Here is a 27,741-nt window from a genome sequence, read left to right on the forward strand (position 1 = left end):
AATCTCAGTGAAGAATATATATTTGTGAACAGAGATTCCAAATTTTAACAAATATTAAATTCATATGTTAAACTAACACAACATATTCTCAACTGGCCTTTCCTAATCAAGCTCATTATGACATTCCTAATCAAACTTATTTTAGAAGCTTTAACATTATTTTAAGCACATAAATTAATTTCATAAAATAGTCAAGAATAGCCCCCAAATGATGGAATGTATGTATGGTACAGATGACAATGTAGCTTTTGCAGTTAATTTTAGGTCAATTTAATCAAGAATAAAAACTAGAAAAGAAAATGAGGTAGAAATTATTTTGACAAATAAAACTGATATTGATAAAATAAGCATTAGTGATTAATATCCAATATGTTAAACTTCTGATTTAATAACATTCTGTTTTATAAATTTACTTTTAAATATAGCTCAAGGTTGATTTTTCCTTTTTTCTAAGACAGGGAATGGGGAGAGGGGAAGAGGGAGAAAGAGAGAGAGAGAGAGAATCTTAAGTAAACGCCATGACCAGCACAGAGCCCAATGCAAGGCTCCATCTCACAACCTTGAGATCATGACTTGAGCTGAAATCAAGAATCAGCTGCTCAGTTAACCAACTGATCCACCCAGGTACCCCCAAGTTTGATTTTTCCAAAGTGACTACATATTTAACATATCAATATTTTCAAATTGTTCTAGTTTTATTTTCTGTTTGAACTATAATGCATGTACACACAGATACACATTTCTAAGAGAAAAACATGGTGAGAAAACTATAATCAATTGCTGTATTGAACTTTATTGGATTAGCTCTTAATATATCAGAAATATTGTCATTACTATTTACTACCTGGATTCAAAAGACTTTTCTTAATTAATAGGTTTCATATTTAAGAGCAGTTTTTAGTCTATTAAAAAATTAAGCAGAAAGTACAAAGTTCCAATTTAAACCATTATCCTACCCCCCCTCACATTTCCCCATTATTAACTTCGTGCATTATTGTGGTGCATACATTACAGTTGATGAACTAATATTAATAGATTATTATTAGCTAAAGTCCATAATTTACATTAGCCTTCACAATTTAATTTGTATGATCTATAAGTTTTGACCAGTGTGTAACATCCTGCAGCTGTGGTTACAATATCATACAAAATGCATTCACTGTCCTAAACCTCCTGTGTGCTTCACCCCTGGATTACTCCTTCCCTCTCTTCAACTCCCTGGCCACCAGTGATCCATTAGCTAGCTGTATAGGTTTGCCTTTTCTAGGATGTCATATAGTTGGAATTATATAGCACATAGTCTATTCAGAATGTCTTCTTTCACTTAGCAATGCACCTTTAAGGTTCTGACAAGTCTTTTTGTGGTTTGATAGCACATTTCTTTTTATGGCTAAATAATATTCTATTGTCTGGATATACCCGAGTTTATTTACCCATTCACCTATTGAAAAATATCTTAGTTGCTTCCAAATTCTGGCATTTATGAATACAGCTACTATAAATATCTGTGCATGGGTTTCTGTTTGAACAGAAATTTTCAATTTCTTTGAGTAAATGACATTCAAATTTTAATTAGAATAAATTTTAGTGAAAGGCAAATAATTTTTTAAAAAAGATTTTATTTATTTATTCATGAGAGACACACAAAGAGAGAGGCAGAGACACAGGCAGAGGGAGGAGCTGGCTCCCTGCAGGGAGCCCAATGTGGGACTCCAGCCCAGGACTCCAGGATCACGCCCTGAACTGAAGGCAGAGACTCAACGGCTGAGCCACCCAGGGATCCTAAAAGGCAAATAAATTCATTGTGAAAAGAAGGTGAAACATATCTTAATGTTACTAAGACTAAAACATAAAATTTGAGAAACTCTAAACATGTTTATCTTATAGTATAAATAGAATTGCTGGCAAGACCATATTTAGCTTTGTAATAAACTACAAATGATCTTGCAAAATGGCTACATCAATTTTCATTCCCACCAGCAAAGAATGAGTATCCCTGTTGCTCCATGTCCTCACTAGCATTTGGAGTTGTCAGTGTTTTGGATTTAGGCCATTCTAAACAGTGGAGTTTTCTCATTTTAATTTGCTACTCCATAATAACATATGATGCTGAGCATTTTTTCATATGCTTTCTTCATGTGCATATTTTCTTTGGTGAGGTGTCTATTTAGATATCTGTTAGATTTTTCATTGTGTTGCTGTTTTTCTGGTTGAGTTTTAAGAGTTTTTTGTACATTTTGCATACCACTCATTTTTTACACTTATCCTTCACAAAGACTTTGCTCATGGTCTTTTAATTTTCTCCAAGTGTGTTTCTTAAGAGCAAACATATTTAAGTAAAGTTCAACTTATCAATTTTTTTCTCTCATGGATTATGTTTTTAGTGCTGTACCTTAAAAGCTGTCACTAAACCCAAGATCAACTAGATTTCTCCTATATTATCCTCTAGAAGTTTTATACCTTTGCAAATTGCATTTAGGTCTATGATTTATTTGGAAGTAATTTTTATGAAAGATGTAAGGTCTGTGCTTGAATTCTTTTTTTCTCTTTCTTCTTTCTTTCTCTCTCTTTCTCTTTCTTTCTTTCCTTCTCTTTCTTTCTTTCTTTCTTTCTTTCTTTCTTTCTTTCTCTTCTTCTCCTTTCTTTCTTTTCTTTCTTTCTTTCTCTTTCTCTTATATGGATGTCCAGTTGCTCCAGCATCTGTTAAACAGACTATTATTTCTCCATTTAATTGTCTTTGCTCCTCTGTTAAAGATCAGTTGGCTATATTTATGTGATGTTCTTTTGGAGATCCCCATTCTATTCCTTTTCCTTGATCTATTTATTTTTGCTAATACTATGCTGTCAGGGTACCTGGGTGGCTCAGTGGGTTAAGCAGCTGCCTTCAGCTCAGGTCATGATCTCAGGGTTAGGGATGGTGGCCTGTGAAGGGCTGGCTCCCTGCTCAGGGAGAAGTCTGCTTCTCCATCGACCCACTGCCCCTTCCCCCATTTGGTGCACACTCTCTCTCAAGTAAATACATAAAATCTTAAAAAAAAAAAAACCATGTGGTCTTGATTACTGTAGACCTATAATATCTTGAAGTGAGGTGGTATCAAGTCCTCAGATTTTCTTCATCTTCAGTATTATAATTTTATCTATATTTGTAAATTTATAATTAAAAATTGTTACAAACTTGCTATATTAATATTAAGGCAAATGTAATCATCAACATATTAAGCTTTATTATATTAACCCTTGATATATCAAGAAGTATATAATTACCATTCACCATCTGGGTCTTAGAGACATGTTATTTTTAGAGTTTTAGGTTTTAAGTTAAATTTGAATAACGCATAGATGTAATAAAAAAGGAATAGTGAAAAGCAACTTTACTAGACTCTTTAACAAGAGTTTAAATATACAGGTGCCCGGCAGCTCAGTTGGTTAAACATCTGACTCTTGATCTCAGTTCAGGTTTTAATCTCAGGGTCGTAAATTCAAGCCCCATGTTGGGCTCCACACTGAGCAAGGAACCTACTGAGAAATAATAATAAAGAGGGAGGGGCAGGATGGCGGAAGAGTAGGGTCCCCAGGTCACCTGTCCCCACCAAAGTACCTAGATAACCTTCAAATCATCCTGAAAATCTACAAATTCGGCCTGAGATTTAAAGAGAGACCAGCTGGAATGCTACAGTGAGAAGAGTTCGTGCTTCTATCAAGATAGGAAAACGGGGAAAAAAAAATAAAGACACAAAAGGCCTCCAAGGGGGAGGGGCCCCACGAGGAGCCGGGCTGAGGCCGGGGCGAGTGTCCCCAGGACAGGAGAGCCCCGTCCCGGAGGAGCAGGAGCTGCACCAACCTTCCCGGGCGGAAAGGGGCCCACAGGGAGGTGGAGCAGGACCCAGGAGGGCGGGGATCCTCGGGCTCCCGGGGACACTAACAGGCACCTGCGCCCTGGGAGATGCCCCGAGCTCCCTAAGGGCTGCAGCACCCACGGCGGGACCCAGAGCAGCTCGGAGGGGCTCGGGCGGCGGCTCCTCGGAGGGGGCTGCGGGGCGGGAGCGCGAATCCACCAGCGCAGGCCCCGGAGCACAGGGCGCCGGGACACAGCCCAGGATCCGGCCTCCCCGCAGAACAGGCAGAGGCCGGGAGGGCCCAGGACAGCGAGGATGCTCCTGCCCCGAGCTGAGCAGATCAGCGGCCCCACCCCGGAGCCTCCAGGCCCTGCAGACGGAGAGCCCCGGAGCTACTGCAGGAGCTGACTCCAGGGTCCCAGAGCTGGCGCCGCCACTGTGGCTTCCTCCTGGGGCCTCACGGGGTGAACAGCCCCCACTGAGCCCTGCACCAGGCAGGGGCAGAGCAGCTCCCCCAAGTGCTAACACCTGAGAATCAGCACAGCAGGCCTCTCCCTCAGAAGACCAGCTACACCGACAGGGGAAAAACAAATTATTGACCAAGCAGCCCTGGAAAGTTCCAGAAGTCGAAGTATTTACAGTATATAGAATCAGAGGATACTCCCCTTTCTCTTTAGTTTTCTGTTTGCTCCTCCCCCCCCTTTTTTTCCTCTTCTATTTTTTTTTTCTCTTCTCTCTTTTTCTCCTTTTTCCAGTACAACGTGTTTTTGGCCACTCTGCACTGAGCAAAATGACAAGATGGAAAAACTCACCTCAAAAGAAACAATCAGAAACAGTCCTCTCTCCCACTGAGTTACAAAATTTGGATTACAATTCAAGGTCAAAAAGCCAATTCAGAAGCACTATTATACAGCTACTGGTGGCTCTAGAAAAAAGCATAAAGGACACAAGAGACTTCATGACTTCAGAATTTAGATCTAACCAGGCCAAAATTAAAAATCAATTGAATGAGATGCAATCCAAACTAGAAGTCCTAATGACGAGGGTTAACGAGGTAGAAGAACCAGTGAGTGACATACAAGACAAGTGGTGGCAAGGAGGGAAACTGAGGAAAAAAAAGAAAAGCAATTAAAAGATCATGAGGATAGGTTAAGGGAAATAAATGACAGTCTCAGAAGGAAAAATCTGCACTTAACTGGGGTTCCCGAGGACGCTGAAAGGGGCCAAGGTAAGGAATATGTATTTGACCAAATAATAGCTGAGAACTTTCCTAACCTGGGAAGGGAAACAGGCATTCAAGTCCAGGAAATACAGAGATTTCCCCCACTAAAATCAATAAAAACCACTCAACACTTCGACATTTAATAGTGACACTTGCAAATTCCAAAGATAAAGAGAAGATCCTTAAAGCAGCAAGAGACAAAAAATCTCTAAATTTTATGGAGAGAAATATTAGATTAATGGCAGACCTCTACACAGAGACCTGGCAGGTCAGAAAGGGCTGACAGGATATATTCAGGGTCCTAAATGAGAAGAACAGGCAGCCAAGAATACTTTATCCAGCAAGGCTCTCATGCAAAATAGAAGGAGAGATAAAGACATGCCAAATAGGCAGAAACTGAAAGAATGTGTGAACACCCAGCCAGCTTTGCAAGAAATACTAAGGGGGAATCAGTAATAGAAAGAGGAAGTCCAAGGGAACAATCCACAAAAACAGGGACTGAATAGGTATCATGATGACACTAAACTCATATCTTTCAATAGTAACTCTGAACGTGAATGGGCTTAAGGACCCCATCAAAAGGCTCAGGGTTTCAGACTGGAAAAAAAAGCAAGACCCATCTATTTGCTGTCTACAAGAGACTCATTTTAGACAGGACACCTATGGCCTGAAAATAAAAGGTTGGAGAACCATTTACCATTCAAATGGTCCTCAAAAGAAAGCAGGGGTAGCCACCCTTATATCAGATAAACTTAAGGTTTTTTTTTTTTAATTTTTATAATAAATTTATATTTTATTGGTGTTCAATTTACCAACATACAGAATAACACCCAGTGCTGATCCCGTCAAGTGCCCCCTTCAGTGCCCATCACCCATTCACCCCCACTCCCCGCCCTCCTCCCCTTCCACCACCCCTAGTTAATTTCCCAGAGTTAGGAGTCTCTCATGTTCTGTCTCCCTTTCTGATATTTCCCACACATTTCTTCTCCCTTCCCTTATATTCCCTTTCACTATTATTTATATTCCCCAAAGGAATGAGAACATACAATGTTTGTCCCTCTCCGCTGACTTACTTCACTCAGCATAATACCCTCCAGTTCCATCCACGTTGAAGCAAATGGTGGGTATTTGTCGTTTCTAATGGCTGAGGAATATTCCATTGTATACATAAACCACAGCTTCTTTATCCATCATCTTTCGATGGACACCGAGGCTCCTTCCACAGTTGGGCTATTGTGGACATTGCTGCTAGAAACATCGGGATGCAGGTGTCCGGGCATTTCATTGCATCTGAATCTTTGGGGTAAATCCCCAACAGTGCAATTGCTGGGTCGTAGGGCAGGTCTATTTTTAACTCTTTGAGGAACTTCCACACAGTTTTCCAGAGTGGCTGCACCAGTTCACATTCCCACCAACAGTGTAAGAGGGTTCCCTTTTCTCCGCATCCTCTCCAACATTTGTTGTTTCCTGCCTTGTTAATTTTCCCCATTCTCACTGGTGTGAGGTGGGATCTCATTGTGGTTTTGATTTGTATTTCCCTGATGGCCGGTGATGCAGAACATTTTCTCATGTGCTTGTTGGCCATGTCCATGTCTTCCTCTGTGAGATTTCTGTTCATGTCTTTTGCCCATTTCATGATTGGATTGTTTGTTTCTTGGCTGTTGAGTTTACTAAGTTCTTTATAGATCTTGGATACAAGCCCTTTATCTGATATGTCATTTGCAAATATCTTCTCCCATTCTGTAGGTTGTCTTTTAGTTTTGTTGACTGTATCTTTTGCTGTGCAAAAGCTTCTTATCTTGAAGACGTCCCTGTAGTTCATTTTTACTTTTGTTTCTTTTGCCTTCATGGATGTATCTTGCAAGAAGTTACTGTGGCTGAGTTCAAAAAGGGTGTTGCCTGTGTTTTCGTCTAGGATTTTGATGGAATCTTGTCTCACACTTAGATCTTTCATCCATTTTGAGTGTATGTTTGTGTATGGTGCAAGAGAGTGGTCTAGTTTCATTCTTCTGCATGTGGATGTCCAATTTTCCCAGCACCATTTATTGAAGAGACTGTCTTTTTTCCAGTGGATAGTCTTTCCTCCTTTATCGAATATTAGTTGACCATAAAGTTCAGGGTCCACTTCTGACCATAAAGTTCTGGGTTCTCTATTCTGTTCCATTGATCTATGTGTCTGTTTTTGTGCCAGGACCACACTGTCTTGATAACCACAGTTTGTAGTACAACCTGAAATCTGGCATTGTGATGCCCCAGATATGGTTTTCTTTTTTAAAATTCCCCTGGCTATTCGGGGTCTTTTCTGATTCCACACAAATCTTAAGATGATTTGTTCTAACTCTCTGAAGAAAGTCCATGGTATTTTGATAGGGATTGCATTAAACCTGTAAATTGCCCTGGGTAGCATTGACATTTTCACAATATTAATTCTGCCAATCCATGAGCATGGAATATTTTTCCATCTCTTTGTGTCTTCCTCAATTTATTTCAGAAGTGTTCTATAGTTTTAGGGTATAGATCCTTTACCTCTTTGGTTAGGTTTATTCCTAGGTATCTTATGCTTTTGGGTGCAATTGTAAATGGGATTGACTCCTTAATTTCTCTTCCTTCAGTCTCATTGTTAGTGTATAGAAATGCCACTGATTTCTGGGCATTGATTTTGTATCCTGCCACACTGCCAAATTGCTGTATGAGTTCTAGCAATCTTGGGGTGGAGGTTTTTGGGTTCTCTATGTAGAGTATCATGTCATCTGCAAAGACAGAGTTTGACTACTTCTTTGCCAATTTGAATGCCTTTAATGTCTTTTTGTTGTCTGATGGCTGAGGCTAGGATTTCCAGTACTATGTTGAATAGCGGTGGAGAGAGTGGACATCCCTGTCTTGTTCCTGATCTTAGGGGAAAGGCTCCCAGTGCTTCCCCATTGAGAATGATATTTGCTGTGGGCTTTTCGTAGATGGCTTTTAAGATGTCGAGGAATGTTCACTCTATCCCTACGCTCTGAAGAGTTTTGATCAGGAATGGATGCTGTATTTTGTCAAATGCTCTCTCTGCATCTAAGGAGAGAATCATGGTTCTTGGTTTTTCTCTTGGTGATATGATGAATCACATTGATTGTTTTATGAGTGTTGAACCAGCCTTGTGTCCCGGGGATAAATCCTACTTGGTCATGGTGAATAATTTTCTTAATGTACTGTTGGAACCTTTTGGCTAGTAACTTGTTTAGAATTTTTGCATCCATGTTCATCGGGGATATTGGTCTGTAATTCTCCTTTTTGGTGGGGTCTTTGTCTGGTTTTGGAATTAAGGTGATGCTGGCCTCATAGAACGAATTTGGAGGTACTCCATCTCTTTCTATCATTCCAAACAGCTTTAGTAGAATAGGTATGGTTTCTTCTTTAAACGTTTGATAATTCCCCTGGGAAGCCATCTGGCCCTGGACTTTTGTGTTTGGAGGTTTTTGATGACTGCTTCAATTTCCTCCCTGGTTTTTGGCCTGTTCAGTTTTTCTATTTCTTCTGTTCTAGTTTTGGTAGTTTGTGGCTTTCCAGGAATGCGTCCATTTCTTCTAGATTGCCTAATTTATTGGCGTAGAGCTGTTCATAATATGTTTTTAAAATAGTTTGCATTTCCTTGGTGTTGGTAGTGATCTCTACTTTCTATTCATGATTTTATTAATTTGAGGCTTCACTCTCTTCTTTTAATAGGCTGGCTAATGGTTTGTCTATCTTATTAATTCTTTCAAAGAACCAACTCCTGGTTTTGTTGTTCTGTTCCACAGTTCTTCTGGTCTCGATTTCGTTGAGTTCTGCTCGAATCTTTATTAACTCTCTTCTTCTGCTGGGTGTAGGATCTATTTGCTGTTTTTTCTCTAGCTCCTTTATGTGTAAGGTGAGCTTTTGTAATTGAGTTCTTTCCAGTTTTTGAATGCATGCTTGTATTGCGATGCATTTCCCCCCTAGGACTGCTTTTGCTGCATCCCAAAGATTTTGAACGGTTGTATCTTCATTCTCATTAGTTTCCATGAATCATTTTAATTCTTTCTTTATTTCCTGGTTGATCCTTTCATCTTTTAGCAGGACGGTCCTTAACCTCCTGGTGTGTGAGGTCTTTCCAAATTCTTGTTGTGATTTAGTTCTAATTTCAAGGCATGGTTTTTCTCATTTTCCTCATTTCCTCATTTTCCTCATTTCCTCAGTTTCCCTCTTTGCCATCAACTTGTCTTCTATGTCACTCACTCGTTCTTCAACCTCGTTAACCCTCGTCGTTAGGACTTCTAGTTTGGATTGCATCTCATTCATTTGATTTTTAATTTCTGCCTGATTAGATCTAAATTCTGCATTCATGAAGTCTCTTGAATCCTTTATGCTTTTTTCTAGAGCCACCAGTAGCTGTATAATAGTGCTTCTGAATTGGCTTTCTGACATTGAATTGTAATCCAGATTTTGTAACTCTGTAGGAGAGAGGACTGTTTCTGATTCTTTTTTTTTTTTTTTGAGGTGAGGTTTTCCTTCTAGTCATTTTGCTCAGTGCAGAGTGGCCAAAAACAAGTTGCATTGGGAAAAGGAGAAAAAGAGAGGAGAGAAAGAAGGAAAGAAAAGAGAAAAAGAAAAAAGAAAAAAGGAAGAAAACAAGGAAAAAAGTGAAGAAAAAGAGAAAGAAAAAGAAAGAAAAAAAAGGGTGGGGGAAGCAAACAAATCAAAAAGCAAAACAAAAAACAAAACAAAAAAAAAACAAAAAAACAAAAAACAAACAAACAAACAAAAAACCCACAGGGGAGTATCCTCTGATTCTGTATACTTTGAGTCCCTTGGCTTCCCCTGGACCTGGTCCGTCTAGCTGGTCTTCTGGGAGAGGGGCTTGCTGTGCTGATTCTCAGGTGTTAGCACTTGGGGGAGCTGCTCTGCCCCTGCCTGGTGCAGGGCTCAGTGGGGGTTGTTTACCCCGTGAGGCCCCGGGAGGAAGAACCGCAGTGGCAGGGGCAGCTCTGCAGCCCTGGAGTCAGCCCCCACAGTAGCTGCGGGGCTCTCCGTCTGCAGGGCCTGGAGGCTCCGGGGCCCTGCCGCTGATCTGCTCAGTTCCAGGCAGGAGCGTCCTCTCTGTCCTGGGCCCTCCTGGCCTCTGCCTGTCCCCGGGAGAGGCCGGATCCAGGGCTGTGTCCCGGGGCCCTGTGCTCCGGGGTCTGCGCTGTTGGATTTGCGCTCCCGCCCCGCAGCCCCCTCCACGGAGCCGCCGCCCGAGCCCCTCCGAGCTGCTCCGGGTCCCGCTGTGCGCGCTGCAGCCCTTATGGAGCTCGGGGCATTTCCCGGGGCGCAGGTGCCTGTTAGTGTCCCTGGAGCCTGAGGGCATCCCCGCTCTCCCCGGTCTTGCTCCACCTCCCTGCGGGCCCCTTTCCGCGGGGAAGGTTGGTGCAGCTCCTGCTCCTCCAGGACGGGGCTCTCCTGTCCTGGGGACACTCGCCCCGGCCTCAGCCCGGCTCCTCACGGGGCCCCTCCCCCTTGGAGGCCTTTGGTTTCTTTATTTTTTTTTTCCCCGTTTTCCTATCTTGATAGAAGCACGAACTCTTCTCACTGTAGCATTCCAGCTGGTCTCTCTTTAAATCTCAGGCCAAATTCGTAGATTTTCAGGATGATTTGAAGGTTATCTAGGTACTTTGGTGGGGACAGGAGACCTGGGACACTACTCTTCCGCCGTCTTGCCCCGCCCACCAGATAAACTAAAGTTTATCCCAAAGACTGTAGTGAGAGATGAAGAGGGACAGTATATTATACTTAAAGGATCTTTCCAACAAGAGGACCTAACAATCATCAATATTTATGCCCCAAATGTGGGAGCTGCCAAGTATATCAATCAATTAATAACCAAAGTTAAGATATACCTGGATAAAAATATACTTGGTGACTTGAATGTAGCGCCTTCTACAATTGACAGATTTTCTAAGCACATCTTCAAAGAAACCAGAGCTTTAAATGATACACTGGATCAGATGGATTTCACAGATATTTACAGAACTTTACAGCCACATGCAACTGAATACACATTCTTCTCAAGCGCACATGGAACTTTCTCCAGAATAGACCACATACTGGGTCACAAATCCATTCTTAACCAATCCCAAAAGATTGGGATTATCCCCTGCATATTTTTAGACAATAATGCTTTGAAATTAGAACTAAATCACAACAAGAAGTTAGGAAGGATTTCAAACACATGGAGGTTAAGGACCATCCTGATAAAAGATGAAAGGGTCAACCAGGAAATTAGAGAAGAATTTAAAAGATTATGGAAACTAATGAAAATGAAGATACAACCATTCAAAACCTTTGGGATATAGCAAAAGCAGTCCTGAAGGGGAAATACACCACAATACAAACATCCATCCAAAAACTGGAAAGAACTCAAATACAAAAGCTCTCCTTGCACCTAAATGGGCTGGCGATAAAACAACAAATATCCTACACCCAGCAGAAGAGAGTTAATAAAGATTCGAGCAGAACTCAACGAAATCGAGACAGAAGAACTGTGGAACAGATCAACAAAACCAGGAGTTGGTTCTTTGAAAGAATTAGTAAGATAGATAAGCCATTAGACAGCCTTATTAAAAAGAAGAGAGGAAAGACTCAAATTAATAAAATCATGAATGAGAAAGGAGAGATCATCACCAATACCAAAGAAATACAAATGATCTTAAAAACTAATTATGAGCAGCTTCATGCCAAAATTAGGCAATCTAGAAGAAATGGACGCATTTCTGGAAAACCACAAACTACCAAAACTGGAACAGGAAGAAACAGAAAACCTGAACAGACCAACAACCAGGGAGAAAATTGAAGCAGTCATCAAAAACCTCCCAAGACACAAATGTCCAGGGCCAGATGGCTTCCCAGGGGAATTCTATCAAACGTTTAAAGAAGAAACCATACCTATTCTGCTAAAGCTGTTCGAAAAGATAGAAAGAACTGGAATTCTTCCAAACTCATTCTATGAGGCCAACATCACCTTAATTCCAAAACCAGACAAAGACCCCACCAAAAAGGAGAATTACAGACCAATATCCCCGATGAACATGGATGCAAAAATTCTCAACAAGATACTAGCCAATAGGATCCACAGTACATTAAGAAAATTATTCACCATGACCAAGTAGGATTTATCCCTGGATTGCAAGGCTGGTTCAACACTCATAAAGCAATCAATGTGAAAAATCATATCAACAAGAGAAAAAACAAGAACCATATGATACTCTCAATAGATGCAAAGAAAGCATTTGACAAAACACAGCATCCATTCCTGATCAAAACTCTTCAGAGTGTAGGCATAGAGGGAACATTCCTCAGCATCTTAAAAGCCATCTACGAAAAGCCCATAGCAAATATAATTCTCAATGGGGAAGCACTGGGAGCCTTTCCCCTAAGATCAGGAACAAGACACGGACGTCCACTCTCACCACTGCTATTCAACATAGTACTAGAAGTCCTAGCCTCAGCAATCAGGCAACAAAAAGAAATAAAAGGCATTCAAATTGGGAAAGAAGAAGTCAAACTCTCTGTCTTTTCAGATGACATGATACTGTACACAGAAAACCCAAAAGCCTCCACCCCAAGATTGGTAGAACTCATACAGCAATTTGGCAGTGTGGCAGGATACAAAATCAATGCCCAGAAATCAGTGGCATTTCTATACACTAACAAAGAGACTGAAGGAAGAGAAATTAAGGAGTCAATCCCATTTACAATTGCACCCAAAAGCATAAGATACCTAGGAATAAACCTAACCAAAGAGGTAAAGGATCTATACCCTAAAAACTACAGAACACTTCTGAAATAAATTGAGGAAGACACAAAGAGATGGAAAAATATTCCATGCTCATGGATTGGCAGAATTAATATTGTGAAAATGTCAGTGCTACCCAGGGCAATTTACAGGTTTAATGCAATCCCTATCAAAATACCATGGACTTTCTTCAGAGAGTTAGAACAAATCATCTTAAGGTTTGTCTGGAATCAGAAAAGACCCTGAATAGCCAGGGGAATATTAAAAAAGAAAACCATATCTGGGGGCATCACAATGCCAGATTTCAGGTTGTACTACAAAGCTGTGGTTATCAAGACAGTGTGGTACTGGCAGAAAAACAAACACATAGATCAATGGAACAGAATAAAGAATCCAGACGTGGACCCTCAACTTTATGGTCAACTAATATTTGACAAAGTAGGAAAGACTATCCATTGGAAAATGGACAGTCTCTACATTAAATGGTGCTGGGAAAATTGGACATCCACATGCAGAAGAATGAAACTAGACCACTCCCTTGCACCATACACAAAGATACACTCAAAATGGATGAAAGATCTAAATGTGAGACCAGATTCCATCAAAATCCTAGACGAGAACACAGGCAACACCCTTTTTGAACTCAGCCACAGTAACTTCTTGCAAGATACATCCAAGAAGGCAAAAGAAACAAAAGTAAAAATGAACTACAGGGACGTCATCAAGATAAGAAGCTTTTGCACAGCAAAAGATACAGTCAACAAAACTAAAAGACAACCTACAGAATGGGAGAGGATATTTGCAAATGACATATCAGATAAAGGGCTTGTATCCAAGATCTATAAAGAACTTAGTAAACTCAACAGCCAAGAAACAAACAATCCAATCATGAAATGGGCAAAGACATGAACAGAAATCTCACAGAGGAACACATAGACATGGCCAACAAGCACATGAGAAAATGTTCCGCATCACTGGACATCAGGGAAATAGAAATCAAAACCACAATGAGATCCCACCTCACACCAGTGAGAATGGGGAACATTAACAAGCCAGGAAACCACAAATGTTGGAGAGGATGTGGAGAAAAGGGTACCTTCTTGCACTGATGGTGGGTTGTGAACTCTGAATGTGAACTCTCGAAAACTGTGTGGAGGTTCTTCAAAGAGTTAAAAATAGATCTGCCCTGACCCATCAATTGCCCTGCTGGGAATTTACCCCAAAGATACAGATGCAGGGAAAGGCCGTGACACCTGCACCCCGATGTTTATAGCAGCAATGTCCACAATAGCCAAAGTGTGGGAGGAGCCTCGGTGTCCATCGAAAGATGAATGGATAAAGAATATGTGGTCTATGCATACAATGGAATATTACTCAGCCATTAGAAATGACAAATACCCACCATTTGCTTCGACGTGGATGGAACTGGAGGGTATTATGCTGAATGAAATAAGTCAATCGGAGAAGGACAAACATTATATGGTCTCATTCATTTGGGGAATATAAAAAAATAGTGAAAGGGAATAAAAGAGAAAGGAGAGAAAATGAGTGCGAAGTATCAGAGGGAGAGAGAACATGAGAGACTCCTAACTCTGGCAAACGAACAAGGGGTGGTGGAAAGGTAGGTGGGCGGGGGGTGGAGGTGACTGGGTGACGGGCACTGAAGGGGGCACTTGATGGGATGAGCACTGGGTGTTATGCAATGTGTTGGCCTACTGAACTCCAATAAAACAAATAATAAATAAATAAATAAATAAATAAATAAATAAATAAATAAATAAATTTAAATATAGAAAATGTGTATTTCTATGTCATATTTTCTGGATTTGATGATATATATACCCCAAATAGGCAGTAACTGTCATGTATGGTTCTGGAATACAAATGTATTTTAAATCATGAGTCAGATTTCAAGTACATCCCTAATGTGTTCTATTTAGTCATTGTTTCTGGTTCTTCTTGCACTTGCATTGTCAAAATGAAATACTCAGTAAAATCTTTAATGGTTCATAATTTAATCAAAGAGTAAAAATATCTTTGCTCTTTAAAGATATTTTGCAAAATATTGTGTGATGAAGTCCTTCCCTTTTTTCCTTAGAAACAAATTGTTTACATATTGATTTTTGAGTTTAATAAAATTCATTTAGAATTTCATAAGTGACGACTTTACTTCACCATCATTAGGTTCTTGAGTTCTGTTTTCTTTCTGAATTTATCATCTGATATGTCTAATAATTTTGAGATATCTTCCTCTTCAATCTTCTCGTTCAATTCTGGACAGAAAATGAATGATTCAGAATTCTCAACTGATCATGAAAGCTAAGCAGCCAACAAATAGGCAAACAAAACTAGAATGATTTTTTTAATATATATTTCATGTCTCTTTTGTGCTACCATGAAAGAAAACACAAAACCTAAAAAACCCTATAAGTAAATAGGAATGAGGCATCAGTGATGATTTTTATCACTCTTACATGATCTTTCTACACCAGTGATGTCTAATAGAGTTTTCTTTGATGAGGGTAATATTTTTATCTATGGCAAGATAGTACGTAGCCAATGTCTAGCTACATGCAGCTAGTAAGTACTTGAAATATAGATCTTGTGACTAAAGAAGTATGCTTTAAACTTTATTTAATTATAATCAATTTACATTGAAATTTAAATAGCCACATGTGACTAATTGTTACTATATTGGACACCACTCCTCTAGATGATTTCATCATACTTCCATTTTTTTTTATTATGTCATTCCTTTTAGCATAGTTGGGGACAATTGGTGAATTAAGGTCAAGTTCATGGTGAAGGAATTAATAGAATGCTGAAGTAGCAAGATTTTTCATATTGCAGAAAATATAACACTATCATAATGTCATAATGTATCTTAGACTTACAAAAAGTCCAGTGTTTTCATCATAATTGCAAGATAGAATAACTTAAAATCTATTTTGAAAAGTGAATTCTTTCTTTGTTTTTTGGAAGATCTCTAAGAAAGGACACAAATCATGAAATATTTTCTCTAAAAATAGAACTGTTTCAAAAAGAAATTCAACAACTAAAATTGAGGCTGTTGCACTCTAACAATATACTAAGGGTAGCTTGCATACCCTTTTAGGAGGGAAATTTATATTTTTAAAAACAAATCTAGTGATTTTAGTGATTATACAGAATTGCAGCAAGTTTTATTTTGTCCTTCAAAAGACCTTTTAGTTTTTCTTTTCTTTAGACCTTTTTTAGTTTTCTTTGTGGTGCAATTTTAGAATTTGTGATTTAGGTTTTGGTTAAAATGTAGAATGATCACACTGGAGCTTATGAGCAAGTGATGATCAGAGTCTGTCCATTCTTTGAGACAGTATGTAGGCTGTGCCATATAGGGATGAACCATGCTTTTATAAGACCATAGTGTTTGGTGTCCGAATACATATTAACAACCACTGGTGTGAGGTAGAAACTTTTAAAGAAAATATATTTTGAATGTAGTGTGACCTTAAAAATCAATATTGGATTTTTTAAAGTTCATATTCTGAACTCAGTTAAGACTAGGTTGGAATTCAAGCTTCCCTAAGTGACTTTCAAGCTAAACCTAATTTCCTGATCTGGAAAATGTAATTACTTAATTTGTTTGTAATAATTAAATCAAGCAATGTATATACAAAAATATATTTCAAATATTATTTCTTTCCATTAATAAAAGCTGCAAATAAAAGCTTTTTATTCTAAAGGACAAATTTCATGGATACAGTCTGCCATTACTATGTAGCTATTTTTTAATTTGGCTTTTCTCAATTTAAACATATTTCAAAATATACACTAAATGTAAGGACCATTATTGTAGTTTTTTAAAATTGTTATTGTGATGATGATGATGATGATGATGATGATGATGATGAATGAATGATGATGATGATTTTGACCTTTATCAAATTTACCAGAAAGACAATAAAAGGGGACATTTTATTTTTTTAAAAGATTTATTCATTTAATTTAGAGAAAAAGAGAGAGTGAGCATGATGAAGGGAGGGGCAGAAGAGCAAGAATATCAAGTAGACTCCCTGCTGAACATGGAGTCCTACGTGGGGCTTGATCCCCCACCTGAGATCATGACCTGAGCCAACACCGACAGATGACCTAGACACCCCAAAAGAGGATATTTTAAAGATTAGATAATGTATAAAACAAACCAAAGTTGATAGGTTACTAAATGGTTAATGAACATGAAATAAGATATTAATTTCCACACTAAGTTGTATAGTTTTATATTAAGTCATCATGTTTGACTTAACCTATATGTTGTCTATTAATGTATGTTTGTTAAATAAATACTCAGTGTTTAGGCCATCACATATTTATAAAACATAAACAACTTCAGATTAATATGTTCATTTCATTGTTTATCCCTGTGATGAATTCTATAAATGGTGACTTTAATAAATTTTCTTTTTAAAAAAAAATTATTTATTTATTCATGAGAGAGACAGACAGAGAGAGAGAGAGGCAGAGCCACAGCCAGGGGGAGAAGCAGGCTCCATGCAGAAGCCCGATGTGGGACTCAAATTTGGGATTCCAGGATTACTCCCTGGGCCAAAGGCAGGCGCTCAACTGCCAAGCCACCCAGGGATACCCATAAATTTTCTTTAAAATAGGATTAACAACACAAACAACTTAAAAATATTTAGAAACACAATGAGTACTGATTTTTCATTTTGTCCTTTCAATGATTTAGAGGTTTTTGAGCTTTCAGAAGTGTCAAAATTTCCAATGTAGTCATGATATTTAACGAGTGGCCTTTCTGATGCCTTTTCCTAAATAATCCATTCCAGTGTTGAAGCTATAACCTAACTGAATTTATCTTTGTCTCCCAGATCTTGTGATGAGAACTTTTGAGATCTGTTCTCCTAGCAATTTTCAAATACACATATGGTATTGTTAACTATAGGCATCATGCTATACATTACATCTTTAGAATTTAAAAATCTAGTAACTGGAAATCTGCACCTTTTACCACCCTCACCCAAAAGAATATTTTCATCTGTTGAAGAGATTGTGAGAGGGAGAGGTAAGAGGTTTTTTTTTTTTTTTTTTTTTTTTTTTTTTTTAAGAAATAAAAGAGACAGACAGATGATTTGTACATAGAATTCAGTAACATTGCCAGATAGGTTTTATAACTTGCAGATCATATAGAATAAAAGCAAATCTTTTGCCAGTTTCCAATTCAACCAGATGGAGAAAGAGTTGATTTTAAAGAATAGAGGACAGGCCCAGCCCGGCAGCTCAGCAGTTTAGGACCTGCCTTGGCCCAGGGCATGATCCTGGAGATCTGGAATCGAGTCCCATGTCAGGCTCCCTGCATGGAGTCTGCTCTTCCCTCTGCCTGTGTCTCTGCCTTTCTCTCTCTCTATCTCTCTCTCAAGAATAAATAAATAAAATCTTTAAACAAATAAAATAAAGAAGACAGGGAAATTACTACAAAAAGCACCAATTCCTAGTGTCATCTCAAAGGAAACAGGAAACACAGGCTTATTGACGTATAGTTAAGATGGGAGATTGAGCTTCAAACTGCATAAGTGATGTATGATTGTGTGACTAGGGTCAGTGATTCCTCTGAGTCTCACTTTTATGTTCTATACAATAGGTCAACAGCAGAACCTATCTCGTATGCTGTATAAGGGAGTTAGATGAGCCAATACATGCAGAATATTTACAATAATGGCTATTATTTACCAAATATATGGTAACTCTATCTTCTAATTTTCATTAGAAGATAGTTGTGACAAATAAATTTGATTTTGAAACACATTAGTGTTTGGAAAATATTATTAAAATTTATTATTCATTTTTTCACCAAATATTTAATTGAGGGTCAGGATATATTCTAGAACCAAGGATAGACCGGTGAACAAGGTAGACATAATCTCTGCTCTGATGAGTTTGCTTTTCTAAGAATATGCTAAACACTCTGTAGCATCTTTATGAAGATGCTAACTAGCATCAACTTTAGGTGTTACAGTGTGAATCTTATAATGTACAATATTATAATGGATAATATAATGGATAAAATAATGGATAATGGACAAAAATGGGTGATACTACTATGCTTCATATGTTTTAAGAACTATGTAAATGTTAAATGAGGGATGCCCGGGTGGCTCAGTGGTTGAGCATCTGCCTTCAGCTCAGGGTGCGATCCTGGGGTCCTGGAATCGAGTCCCACACCAGGCTCCCCACAGGAAGCCTTCTTCTCCCTCTGCCTGTGTCTCTGCCTTTCTCTCTCTCTATGTCTCTCATGAATAAATAAATAAAATCTTAAAAAAATAATGTTAAATGAATTATTTTGGAGTATTCATAAGAAATAACTTTTATGAACACATAAAATGCCCAAGATAATATTTTGCTTTTAACCAAAGATCCATATAATGCCATGGGCTGACTGTCCATGCCAATGCAACTGACTGTTGTTTTAAGTTATAAACCACCTTTCTTCTCTCAATATATTATACGGGATGATACAGTAAGCTAATAGTTTATGTTAGTTTATGATTGCTTCTCTTATTGAGCAATTTTTTCACCATCTGTAACAAGCTGTTGTATTATATAATCTTAAATTTCTTTCGTATTTCTTTGATATGGAAGAGGTAAGGTGTTTTCTTTTCTTTTTTATTGGTAAAATATTTGATTTAAAACTTCTTTTTATTCACATACAGAGTCCTTAGTGATGTATACATGTTGAACCCCTGACGCTAAATAATTTAAGAGTGTATGTGTTCAAGATTGCCCATTAGGTTGTTTAATAGCTGCATCACTGATCTCTTCTCCTTTCTAAAATCTTTATTAAGGATATAGAAAATCCATTTCACTGAATCAATATCTATACTTTGATTCAAATCCTGATTTGTTCAAATAAAACTGGAGGTGTCCTTACTGCCAAGTTCATAAAGCTTTTAAAATTTTGAACAAAAAAAGAATAATTTGTGCATCAATCTGTCTCTTGATAGTAATTTTGCTTGCTTCTAAATGAAACCCAGAATTTGTCAGAGGTAACACTTAAAACTAAAGTGTGTTTTCCTTTCACATTTTAATGATTCTAAAAATAGATTTTATAGAGTGATATTTTTCCTACAAAAGCCTTAGAAAAGAAACATTGTGTTTTTAAAGTAGCTACAAAAAAAAATAAAGTAGCTACATATTTTCAGTCTGGTAAACACTGAAAAACTGTGGACGAATGAATATATCCCTATTTTCTATATTCTTATGCAAAACTTTCTCATTTGCTTGCATTTTGAGAGAAATAGGAAGCAACTCATTCACTTATTCATTCAACATTTAAAGAACTCTTACATTTAAGTCATTTTGGTAGGATCTGACAACATACTATTAAATAGGTTAAGATCTTGGATTGTGAATGCTCAAAATGTAGTGAATGAAGCAGCCATGTAAAAATACATGTATTTTATTAAGTGCAGTGTTTTATAATAACAGTATATATCCCGTATAATGAAATAATTTAGACCAAATGTTTACTGTTCTTTGCCATTTGTATGTTTTTATGTTATTATGTTATAAACATTGTATATTTTATATAATATATATGATTCTATGCGAACAATTATGTTCAATAAATATGGTGTTGTAAAAGTTGATTTACTTGAAAAATTTTAAAACAGACTGGAAATTGTTACTTTTTAAAAAATTAGTAACATAAGACAAAGCTATCATAAATTCATAATAATAATGCATCTTTACTAACCTCTTTTTTACTGTCATTAATTGGTACAATACAATGCATTATGTTAGTGATTTGAAAATAATATACAGATCCACAAATTACTGAAGAAAGAATGTCATTCTGTTTTGTGAAGAAGTGGAACAGAATGAAATGCAACTCATATTTCACTTAGACTGGAAAATAGATTATTTCCAAAGCAAACCTGGAATTACTACTTAAGTAAACTTTGGTTAAAAAAAAAGATACTCCCAATCCTTTTGAAATGAGGAACTACAATGAAAAATCTACGAATAACTTAAGAAATATAAACAACAAGAACAAAAACCTATTTTAATAATTCTGAATAGATAACTTGGCAAAAGCATGCAACAAAAATGTGTGGATTATGCAGTATTTACTTTCTCATTCCAATTTATACTTTGATTAATTAAAAGATTAATAGGCTAATAAATGCACACATTTAAGATTATTTTATAAAATCATTTATATATTGTGTATTGTGACGCTTCTTAAAAAATCTTCCATTTATTTTGATATGTAAAAAAAAATAGTACAGAAAAATACATTTACATGGTAGTTTTAATTACTAAAATAATTATTTTAAAGAAATCCTGGGAATTGAAGATTCTTTTTACCTCCCTGAATCTCAGTATTTGTCACCTGTAAATGGGTCTGTTGGACTGAGTCAATACTTCTAAACTGATCAGTCGACATTGAAATCACCTGTGAAATTGATGAAGGAAGGCTTTCTTCATAGAAGAATTCCATTCAATAAAGGCAAAATTAATGAAACAATTATAAAATTAGCATTTGCAACTCTTGGTGGAAGAACTGATTCAGGAAAGATTTGTCCATGGATGTTAAAGCCATTCCATGAAAAGTTAGGAGACAGAATAGGTGCGGAGTAACAGCATACTACTTCTCTGCTTGCTTGCTAATTGCAATGGGGAAAAGTGGACATTTACACAGGACAGGAATGGCCATCACCCCCTTAAATGCTTGGTCACGAAATGTGAGACACCCGGCATTACAGAAGCAATCACGTGATGTGGAACTATGAAATATTCTTACCAAAAGTTTATCTGAACCCAAGTAAGCCTATAGCCAAGGGATAGATCCAAGTCTTGTGGGGAATAAGCCTTAAACAATGCTGGGAGTCTTTCTTTAAGAAAAAGAACACATAATTATGTACGAAAGTGAATCTGTGGAGTGAGAAAATAAAATCACAAGCTACAAATTTCAAAAAGCCTCAAATATCCTGGATATCACAAAATCCAGGAAATTAACATGATATTCATATTAATTGGTGCTTGCCATGTGTCTCTCTCTCGCTCTTCCCCTCCATTTTTGCCTGGATGCTTTATGATCTGTTGCACAATACCATTTTCTGTAGAAGAGGGGTCTTCGCCTTGGCTTTGTGGTCAAGGAGGGGGCATCCCACCACACCCTCTTCCCCAGCTGACCCAGAGGCTCTGGGGACAAGCCTGAACATTGCTAGTCGTGAAACACACACAAGTGTTTCTAAAGTGCAGCCAGAACCACAAACACTGGGCTGGGCCATGTCTAGGCCTCCTACACCCTCAGCTATAACTCTCTCCACCTCACACAACAGGATGGCCAACAGAAGCCACTGGGTGTCTCAGTTGGTTAAGTGTCTGCCTTTGGCTCAGGCCATGATCCTGGGGTCCTGGGATGGAGATATACCTTGGGCTCCCTGCTCAGTGAGGAGTCTGCTTTTTCCCCTCCCCCTGCTCATGCTTGCTTTATCTTTCAAATAAATAACTAAAATCTTTTAAAAAGAAAAATGCAAGAGAGTAAAGAAGTGTAAAGATCACATGAGACCTATAGGCAACAGCAATGATTTTGCTTTTAGTATTAAAAGCAAAGATTAACCATTCAGAGTTTTAACCAGAACATTGATTTCTCAGTTTTATGTGTTTGTGTATGTGTGTGTGTTTTAAGATTTTATTTATTTATTGTAGAAAGAGACAGCATGAGCATGGGAAGGGCAGAGAGAGTGGGATGGAATTCCAAGCAGGCTTCACATGCAGTATGAACTCAACCTGGGCTCCATTTTACGACTGTGGAATAGTGACTTGAGGTGAAATCAAGAGTTAGATGCTCAACTGACTGAGCCACCCAGGTGCCCCTATCAGATTTATGCTTTGAGAAGACAACTTTCTTTAGTTCTAAGAGTCAAATTTTAGGGGAGCAAAAACTGACATGAGAGAGAGGGCACTCACTATTGCAGTAAATGAGATAAAAGAAGTAATTGTGGAGCTGTAAGTAAGAAATGAGTAGATTTGAAAACTATTCAGGATGGAGATCAACCAGAGTTGATTAACTGATTGATGAGAGAAGTACAAGGAAACAGGAGATGTCTGGTGTATGAGGGTGGATGGAGGCTGGTAGTATCTATAGGACTAGAGATGGCTGGATGAAGAACATGGAGGGAAGGATTGGAGGGCTTGAGTTCACTTTGGACATAATGAAGGCACCTTGTCTTTTAGACATGCGAGGGGACGTGTCAGATGGGTGCTGCGTATATGTAAGTGTAGCTTGTGGTACAGAGCTGCCCCTAGGATATAAACCTGAGAATGATTAGTTAGTAAGTAGAAACTGAAGAGATGGGTGTGGCTTAAAGGACCCAGCCAGAATAATGGTGAGAACAGATCATGAATTCCACTCTTGGTGATTTCAGTATTTACAGACTAAATGCAAAAGGACAACTGAACAGAACCTGAGAAAGAGTAGCCAGAGATATAAGTTGACTCAGAAACATGTGGATAGTAGGGAAAACAGAGAGGGGTGGTTAAACCTAGCAAACATACTTCATAGGCATAGAAACTGATCAACATTTTGAGTAATTCCCAAGTAAAATAAGAGCATTGTATTATATCCCTTGATTTTGGTTACTCTAGAGGTTATTTGGCGATCTCTCCAAAAGTTCCATAGAAATACAGGTATAACGTATTATCTGCTTTAGCATTTTCTTATAATTAAAATTCTGTATTTTGAATATAAAAGGAATCCTGAATCATGCTTCAGGAGACAATTTATTATATGAATTCTCACCTGTAATAAATTGCTTAAACAGAACCCAGCAGAGCTAAGAGAAATTGGGCCATATTCTGTTTTCCTCTGTTCTAACAGCTACCTGCCACTGTACATATTTCACTTTACTGAAGCAGATACTAGGGCTGACTTGCCCATATCCCTTTGGAATACACCATTTCTGTGCACTGAGTAGACTCAGTGTGCCAGGGAAATAATATTTCCCCTCCTTCCAGAGTAATCCTCAATCAAACACTAATGAAAATTGGTAAATATTCCCTACATACTCCTGTCCCTTGCTCATCAAATAACATAGCTCTGAGGCATGCCCCACATTGTATTTCAGAGTTCCATAGCAGAATTGAATCCCAGTTGCTCACTGTGTAATCTGCTCAATAGAACATTCTTTATTTACTTCCTTCTTTTCCTGACTCACTTTTCAATCCTTCCTAATATCATACCTATTAAACACATGTCTCAGGGTCTGTTTGTTATGTTTCTGTATTTGTCAGGGTTCTCCCAAGAAACAAAACTAAAAAAATGTATACATAGAAAGAGAGATTTATTATAAGGAATTGGCTCACACAGGTATGGAGGCTATAAATCCCAAGACCTGCAAGCTGAGTTGCTCAGCTAGAGATCCAGAAGAGCTGATGATTTAGTTCCAGTTTGAGTTCAAAACAGGAAACAACAACAACAAAAAACTGATCTTCTAGCATGAAGGCCATCAGACATGAAGAACTCTCCCCTATTTGGGGAAGGATCAGTTTGTTTTTGTGTTTGTTTGTTTTTTTTTTATCCAGGCCTTCAACTCATCTGACAAGGCTCACCCACATCAGGGATAACGATCTGTTTCACTCAGTCTACTGATTTAAACACTGATCTCTTACACTGGCACCTGGGTAGTGGAGTGGGTTAAATGTCCATTTCTTGATTTCAGCTCAGGTCATGATCAGCGTCATGAGATTAGGCCTCGCATTAGGCTCAATGCTGGATGTCGAGCCTGCTTAAGATGCTCTCCCTCTGCTTCTCCTCCTGCTTGCACTCTCTAAATCAATCAATCAATAAAGTCTTTAAAAAATATTGATCTCTTACAAAAATACCCCCACTGAAATATGCAGAATGGTGTTTAGGCAAGTGTCTGGTCACCCCCAAGGTATAGTCAAGTTGACACATAAAATTAACCATCACAGACACCCAAATTAGACACAACTCTCTTTCCTAAAATCACAGTTTCTGATCTTTTTTCTCCAACTTTTTTCCTCTGGAACTGAAACTTGCTTTTTGTTTGTAAGGATGAAATTACATTTGGCTATATACATATATGGTCAAAGTTCAAAAGACAATAGACCTCATCTTCCAGAATATTCTGGCTCACACTTGTAATCTTGCATAATTGTTGACATTTCATCTTCACTTTTTGAAATGTTATGCTTTGAAGAAAAAATTATATAATCATCCTAGTCAATAAGTGATTCCATAAATGTTATGGTGATAATCGAAAAATTACTGAAGTAAAATTTAATCCTTTATTAAATTATTTTTTCCTACTAATTAAAAAAGTATGATGAATTGTGTCATATTTCTTCATTTTTTTCCTTGGGTAATTTCACAAGGAAATTATTTGATGGTAAATGCCTATTTGCAACCAGGATATTATTGTTGGTTATCAAGAATGTGTTTTCTTGCTCAAAGGATTGAAAAATAATGTATTTAAAACCTATAAATTGGGCAGCCTGGGTGGCTCAGCAGTTTAGCGCCTGCCTTCAGCCCAGGGTGTGATCCTAGAGACCCGGGATCAAGTCCCAGGTCGAGCTCCCTGCATGGAGCCTGCTTCTCCCTCTGCCTGTATCTCTGCCTCTCTCTCTCTCTGTGTCTCTCATCAATAAATAAATAAAATATTTTTTAAAAATAAAACCTATAGGGATCCCTGGGTGGCGCAGCGGTTTGGCGCCTGCCTTTGGCCCAGGGCGCGATCCTGGAGACCCGGGATCAAATCCCACATCGGGCTCCTGGTGCATGGAGCCTGCTTCTCCCTCTGCCTGTGTCTCTGCCTCTCTCTCTCTCTCTCTCTGTATGACTATCATAAATAAATAAAAATTTAAAAAAAAATAAAAAATAAAAAAAAAATAAAACCTATAAATAATTTATAAGTATGATATAAGGTTCCACACAATCATGGTTTACTGTTGATATATGACAAATCTGAATATTTTCCTGAAGTAATCTAAAAGTAATCTGAAAATTACATTGTTGATAGAAGCTTGCTTAATTGGTCCAAAATCAGAGAGTGGGTTTAACTGCAGAATGGTTTAGTTATTCTATCACAGCTAGGGGAAGGGTGGAAATGATTGTGATGATCTGGAGCATTTAGAGCCTATTTTGTTTATTATTGAGTATGCACAGGTAAGAGTAGGAGGCGATTCCACATGGACTGGAATTCCATGTTGTGTGGCCACACAATGCCAGGACCAGCAAAGTCTCATAAAGCAATGAGCATGTTTACACTTTTTTTTTTTAAGTTTATTTTCCATTTCTTCTATGAAATAGGTGTTTTTGTTGATTAAACTGTATTATATGGCATGGAAGTTATAAATATCTTCAAGTATTTTTGAAATCTCTTTCACCGAGGATGATTTTATTGTTAAATGGAAATTATAACAAAATAAAAAATAATAAATAACAAAATAAAAGATAATAACAATTATAACAATTATATTGCAGCATATATAACAAGAAGTTAACTTTTAGCAATATTTTAAATATTTAAACATTTGCTAACAAGCAAGCAACATGTGCTAAGTCCTGCATTATTGCATTTTCAAAAAGATTCTTCATAATGCTTATGAAACCATAGTTGATCCTGAGTTCTTTAGGAGTTCTTTATTGTGAGTCCTGGTATTCCTGCGACAGAAATAGTGTTGTTATTCAAATGTACATAAATGCATTCAGTCCATAATAGTATTCATAGCCATCTATAAATAGTTGAAGAAACAATTGTATGAAATGCTTGATATTCATCTGAACCACTTTTTGCAATTTCACTTTTCTATTCAGATTTCAGAAATAATACAACAGTGTTGCTCATAAGATACTCAGATATATTTTTGTTAGCTTTTCATAGATAGGGTGGTAGCTTCTTATAATTGTATATTCGGTTTCACCATATTTAAGAAATCCCTTGTAAATGTGCAAAATACTAAGAAAAAGCCTGGACATACACCATGATATACAATTATTAAATATATATTTTATGTGTATTTAGTGAACTTTCTTAATATTCCTTTTCATTTTTTTTCTAGATACACCATCAGTCAAGATTATACCATCAACTCCTTTTCCACAAGAAGGACAGCCATTAATTTTGACTTGTGAATCCAAAGGAAAACCACTGTAAGTGATTTAATGAGCACTAAACTGTTTCACTTTTTCTCTCATACTGCTTTGATTTTAGGCTTTAGCTTCAGAAATCCACTGCTTTTGTCTTTTCTTGGTGGGCAAAATGATCTCTAGAACAGAAATCCCCTGAACCATGTCTTCATTAAGTATCTGTGGAAGATTGGTCTTTTACTTTGTCATCTCCGTGAAGTTTCTGGGAAGGTTTCCAGCTGTGATTTTTTTCCCCCTTTTATCTCTAGTAAGATATTTAACCTGAAAGGAAAGTGGGCTGAATCAGTCAGTGTTTATATCATAAGATTGATAGATGTTACACATTGCTGAACTTACTCCACCCATGAAAATATTTGAAAATTTTGAAGCATCCTCAAAATATCCCCAAGTTTTAAGACTAAATGGGAAATCATTTTCGTAATAAGGGGAATCACATCTACATTTCAAACGTATCCCCCATGAGACATAATTTGTGAATGTGAGATGCTTCAATATATTCAATTGTAAAGTAATTTCATTATTCGAATATATAGATTCTAATGTCACTTCAACTTTAAAATTTTACTTTCTGACCTTCATGTATATAAACAACAAACTCATGGAAAATCTAATTTTATGCAAAATTCAAGAGTGGATTACCCAAATACGATTACTCAAAGACTATTTGACAGCCATTTGATCTTTCTAATGTAGTAATAGTCTAGGTTGAGCTGAAAATAATTTGACTTTTTTAAAAGCTTCCAAT

General features: G+C 37.6%; 1 protein-coding gene across 4 annotated transcripts in view; it reads left to right on the plus strand.

The window, feature by feature from the left end:
- Positions 1 to 27,741, plus strand: part of CADM2 (cell adhesion molecule 2) — a 1,056,396-nt gene that overhangs the window by 915,776 nt on the left and 112,879 nt on the right. For all 4 annotated transcript variants that reach the window (XM_072738161.1, XM_072738162.1, XM_072738159.1 and 1 more), the window contains one exon: positions 26,909 to 26,999. In XM_072738161.1, coding sequence (XP_072594262.1) covers positions 26,909 to 26,999 — 91 coding nt within the window. The remainder of the gene's footprint in view (positions 1 to 26,908; positions 27,000 to 27,741) is intronic.

The sequence above is a fragment of the Vulpes vulpes genome, chromosome 15, assembly GCF_048418805.1.
Source record: "Vulpes vulpes isolate BD-2025 chromosome 15, VulVul3, whole genome shotgun sequence".
NCBI lineage: Eukaryota > Metazoa > Chordata > Mammalia > Carnivora > Canidae > Vulpes > Vulpes vulpes.